This window comes from Nerophis lumbriciformis, linkage group LG13 (assembly GCF_033978685.3).
Source record: "Nerophis lumbriciformis linkage group LG13, RoL_Nlum_v2.1, whole genome shotgun sequence".
Lineage (NCBI taxonomy): Eukaryota > Metazoa > Chordata > Actinopteri > Syngnathiformes > Syngnathidae > Nerophis > Nerophis lumbriciformis.
This window is the reverse complement of record NC_084560.2, coordinates 5,389,421-5,395,420: the sequence shown is the minus strand read 5'-3', so window position 1 is coordinate 5,395,420 and position 6,000 is coordinate 5,389,421. Positions and strand designations below refer to the sequence as shown.

General features: G+C 26.0%; 1 protein-coding gene across 1 annotated transcript in view; it reads right to left on the bottom strand.

Moving 5' to 3' along the window:
* Positions 1 to 6,000, bottom strand: part of LOC133613886 (voltage-gated inwardly rectifying potassium channel KCNH7-like) — a 193,329-nt gene that overhangs the window by 143,475 nt on the left and 43,854 nt on the right. The window contains exon 2 of the mRNA XM_061971768.1: positions 5,133 to 5,363. Within this exon, the coding sequence (XP_061827752.1) occupies positions 5,133 to 5,363 (231 nt within the window). The remainder of the gene's footprint in view (positions 1 to 5,132; positions 5,364 to 6,000) is intronic.

The following is a 6,000-nucleotide window of genomic DNA, read 5'->3' as shown; positions in this document are numbered from 1 at the left end:
TTGACTATTGTAGTAATTTATTCACCTTTCTTCAAAGTACATTTGACTATTGTAGTATTTTATTCATCTTTCTTTAAAGTATAATTGACTATTGTAGTATTTTATTCATCCTTCTTAAAATAATTTGACTATTGTAGTATTTTGTTCACCTTTCTTTAAAGTATATTTGACTATTGTAGTATTTTATTCACCTTTCTTTAAAGTATATTTGACTATTGTAGTATTTTTTCACCTTTCTTTAAAGTATATTTGACTATTGTAGTATTTTATTCACCTTTTTTCAAAGTATATTTGACTATTGTAGTATTTTATTCATCTTTCTTTAAATATATTTGACTATTGTAGTATTTTGTTCATCTTTCTTTTTAAAGTATATTTGACTATTGTAGTAATTTATTCACATTTCTTCAAAGTACATTTGACTCTTGTAGTATTTTATTCATCTTTCTTTAAAGTATATTTGACTATTGTAGTATTTCATTAATCTTTTTTAAAGTATATTTACTATTGTAGTATTGTATTCATCCTTCTTAAAATAATTTGACTATTGTAGTATTTTATTCACCTTTCTTTAAGGTACATTTGACTATTTTAGTATTTTATTCATCCTTCTTAAAATAATTTGACTATTGTAGTATTTTATTCACATTTCTTTAAAGTATCTTTGACTATTGTAGTATTTTATTCATTTTTCTTTAAAGTATAATTGACTATTGTAGTATTTTATTCATCCTTCTTAAAATAATTTGACTTTTGTAGTATTTTATTCACCTTTCTTTAAAGTATATTTGACTATTGTAGTATTTTATTCATCTTTCTTTAAAGTATAATTGACTATTGTAGTATTTTTTTCATCCTTCTTAAAATAATTTGACTATTGTATTTTATTCACCTTTCTTTAAAGTATTTTTGACTATTGTAGTATTTTATTCACATTTCTTTAAAGTACATTTGACTATTGTAGTATTTCATTCACCTTTCTTCAAAGTATATTTGACTATTGTAGTATTTTATTCATCTTTCTTAAAAGTACATTTGACTATCGTAATATTTTATTCACATTTCTTTAAAGTATAATTGACTATTGTAGTATTTTATTCATCCTTCTTAAAATAATTTGACTTTTGTAGTATTTTATTCACCTTTCTTTAAAGTATTTTTGACTATTGTAGTATTTTATTCATCTTTCTTTAAAGTATAATTGACTATTGTAGTATTTCATTCACCTTTCTTCAAAGTATATTTGACTATCGTAGTATTTTATTCATCTTTCTTAAAAGTACATTTGACTATCGTAATATTTTATTCACATTTCTTAAAAGTATATTTGACTATTGTAGTATTTTATTCATCCTTCTTAAAAGTACATTTGACTATCGTAATATTTTATTCACCTTTCTTAAAAGTATATTTGACTATTGTAGTATTTTATTCACATTTCTTTAAAGTATATTTGACTATTGTAGTATTTCATTCACCTTTCTTCAAAGTATATTTGACTATCGTAGTATTTTATTCATCTTTCTTAAAAGTACATTTGACTATCGTAATATTTTATTCACATTTCTTAAAAGTATATTTGACTATTGTAGTATTTTATTCATCCTTCTTAAAACGTATTTGACTATTGTAGTATTTTATTCACCTTTCTTTGAAGTATATTTGCCTATTGTAGTATTTTATTCACATTTCTTCAAAGTATATTTGACTATTGTAGTATTTCATTCACCTGTCTTTAAAGTATTTTTGACTATCGTAATATTTTATTCGTCTTTCTTAAAAGTACATTTGACTATTGTAATATTTTATTCACATTTCTTAAAAGTATATTTGACTATTGTAGTGTTTTATTCATCCTTCTTAAAAATATTTGACCATTGTAGTATTGTATTCACACTTCTTTAAAGTATATTTGACTATTGTAGTATTTTATTCATCTTTCTTCAAAGTAAATTTGAATGTAGTAGTATTTTATTCATCTTTAAAGTATATTTGACTGTATAGTATTTTATTCATCTTTCTTTAAGTATATTTGACTATTGTAGTATTTTATTCATCTTTAAAATATATTTGACTATTGTATTTTTTTCATCTTTCTTCAAAGTATATTTGACTATTGTAGTATTTTTTCATCGTTCTTCAAAGTATATTTGAATATAGTAGTATTTTATTCATCTTTAAAGTATATTTGAATGTATAGTATTTTATTCATCTTTCTTTAAGTATATTTGACTATTGTAGAACGTATTTTATGCATCTTTAAAATATATTTGATTATTGTAGTATTTTATTCATATTACATCAAAGTATATTTGACTTTTGTAGTATTTTATTCATCTGTAAAATATATTTGACTATTGTAGTATTTTATTCACCTTTCTTTGATGTATATTTGCCTATTGTAGTATTTTATTCACATTTCTTCAAAGTATATTTGACTATTGTAGTATTTCATTCACCTGTCTTTAAAGTATATTTGACTATCGTAATATTTTATTCGTCTTTCTTAAAAGTACATTTGACTATTGTAATATTTTATTCACATTTCTTAAAAGTATATTTGACTATTGTAGTGTTTTATTCATCCTTCTTAAAAAGTATTTGACTATTGTAGTATTTTATTCACCTTTCTTTGATGTATATTTGCCTATTGTAGTATTTTATTCACATTTCTTCAAAGTATATTTGACTATTGTAGTATTTCATTCACCTGTCTAAAGTATATTTGACTATCGTAATATTTTATTCGTCTTTCTTAAAAGTACATTTGACTATTGTAATATTTTATTCACATTTCTTAAAAGTATATTTGACTATTGTAGTGTTTTATTCATCCTTCTTAAAAATATTTGACCATTGTAGTATTGTATTCACACTTCTTTAAAGTATATTTGACTATTGTAGTATTTTATTCATCTTTCTTCAAAGTATATTTCAATGTAGTAGTATTTTATTCATCTTTAAAGTATATTTGACTGTGTAGTATTTTATTCATCGTTCTTTAAGTATATTTGACTATTGTAGTATTTTATTCATCTTTAAAATATATTTGACTATTGTAGTATTTTTTCATCTTTCTTCAAAGTATATTTGACTATTGTAGTATTTTTTCACCTTTCTTTAAAGTATATTTGACTATTGTAGCATTTTATTCACCTGTCTTTAAAGTATATTTGACTATTGTAGTATTTTATTCACATTTCTTTAAAGTATATTTGACTATTATAATAATTTATTCATCTTTCTTTAAAGTATATTTGACTATTGTAGTATTTTATTCACCTTTCTTTAAAGTATATTTGACTATTGTAGTATTTTATTCACCTTTTTTTAAAGTATATTTGACTATTTTAGTATTTTATTCACCTTTCTTTAAAGTATATTTGACTATTATAATAATTTATTCATCTTGCTTTAAAGTATATTTGACTATTGTAGTATTTTATTCACCTTTCTTTAAAGTATATTTGACTATTGTAGTATTTTATTCATCTTTCTTTTTAAAGTATATTTGACTATTGTAGTAATTTATTCACATTTCTTCAAAGTACATTTGACTCTTGTAGTATTTTATTCATCTTTCTTTAAAGTATATTTGACTATTGTAGTATTTCATTAATCTTTTTTTAAAGTATATTGACTATTGTAGTATTTTATTCATCCTTCTTAAAATAATTTGACTATTGTAGTATTTTATTCACCTTTCTTTAAAGTATATTTGACTATTGTAGTATTTTATTCATCCTTCTTAAAATAATTTGACTTTTGTAGTATTTTATTCACCTTTCTTCAATGTATATTTGACTATTGTAGCATTTTATTCATCTGTCTTTAAATATATTTCACTATTGTAGTATTTTATTCACCTTTCTTTTTAAAGTATATTTGACTATTGTAGTATTTTATTCACCTTTTTTAAAGTATATTTGACTATTGTAGTATTTTATTCATCTTTCTTTAAAGTATAATTTGACTATTGTAGTATTTTATTCACCTTTCTTTAAAGTATATTTGACTATTGTAATATTTTTTCACCTTTCTTTAAAGTATATTTGACTATTGTAGTATTTTATTCATCTTTCTTTAAAGTACATTTGACTATCGTAATATTTTATTCACATTTCTTAAAAGTATATTTGACTATTGTAGTATTTCATTCACCTGTCTTTAAAGTATTTTTGACTATCGTAATATTTTATTCGTCTTTCTTAAAAGTACATTTGACTATTGTAATATTTTATTCACATTTCTTAAAAGTATATTTGACTATTGTAGTGTTTTATTCATCCTTCTTAAAAATATTTGACCATTGTAGTATTGTATTCACACTTCTTTAAAGTATATTTGACTATTGTAGTATTTTATTCATCTTTCTTCAAAGTAAATTTGAATGTAGTAGTATTTTATTCATCTTTAAAGTATATTTGACTGTGTAGTATTTTATTCATCGTTCTTTAAGTATATTTGACTATTGTAGTATTTTATTCATCTTTAAAATATATTTGACTATTGTAGTATTTTTTCACCTTTCTTTAAAGTATATTTGACTATTGTAGTATTTCTTCACCTTTCTTTAAAGTATATTTGACTATTGTAGCATTTTATTCACCTGTCTTTAAAGTATATTTGACTATTGTAGTATTTTATTCACATTTCTTTAAAGTATATTTGACTATTATAATAATTTATTCATCTTTCTTTAAAGTATATTTGACTATTGTAGTATTTTATTCACCTTTCTTTAAAGTATATTTGACTATTGTAGTATTTTATTCACCTTTTTTTAAAGTATATTTGACTATTTTAGTATTTTATTCACCTTTCTTTAAAGTATATTTGACTATTGTGGCATTTTATTCACCTTTCTTTAAAGTACATTTGACTATTGTAGTATTTTATGTCTGTCTTTGCAGCACTTTTCCCCCCTGGCGTTCTTCCAGGCGTGCTAATGAAGACAAGCGTGCTCTCAATGTTCCGCAGGACGTCACGGCCGATGTTGGGTTCTGGCTGATAGTAAGCGATACGGCCCAAGTAGCGACGCTCCGCTGACAAGAGCGGGATCGGATCGCAGCGGCGAGACCGAGGTCTGCCTCCGGTTACGGACTCTGCGGGCCGCCGAGGTCACGACTCACCGTCCTTGCGGTAGTAGGCGATCTCCACCTTGCGCTCCTCGGAGCCTCGCAGCGCCTGGGCCACCTGCTCCATGGCCTCCTGCTCCGTGTGCTGGCCGTGCAGGAAGTCGCAGGTGCAGGGCTTCTGCATGATGTCGGGTCTGGAGAAGCCCGTCATCTCGCAGAAGCCGTCGTTGCAATAAATGATGGCGCAGTTCTCCACCCGGGCGTTGGCGATCACAAACTTGCGGTCTGCGGGAGCAAAGAAACATAATGAACGCTCCAATGCTGAAGTCCAACTGAAATGCTGACAGAATGTAGTATGAACGTAAGAATGGCTTGAATGTTGAAGAGTTTGAATTTCCAGGAAAACCGGAATTTGGTTTAGAACTTGGGAAAATGTTAGTTTGAATGTCCAGGATGAGTGGAATGTGTTGAAGGTGGAATGGTTCGAATAGGTTGAAAAATGGTGGAAATTGTGCAACTTCAAAACATGTCCCATTCATTTCAAAGGGAACTTCCTGGAAATGAGGGAATTTTGGGAAAAGAAGGAATTAAAAAGAAAAGAAAAGTGAATGTTCTGAATGAGTTGAAATGGTTGGTGTTGGATTTTTTCAAATTGGTCGAGAAATGTTGAAGTAGTAACATTTTTAATAGAGGAATGGAATTCCTGGAAATTTGGGAATTTTTCCAGTTAAAAGAAAAAAACAAAGTGTTTTGTCCTAATTTGACGGTGGAACGGTTGAAGTGGGTTGAAAAATGTGGAAGGAGTAGTCGACAGAAAAAAAAAGGGTTTGAAATTCCTGGAATTTTTTTGAACCTGGAAAATGTTTAGTTTGAATGCCCAGGATGAGTGGAATGTGTTGATGTTGGAATGGTTTGAATAGGT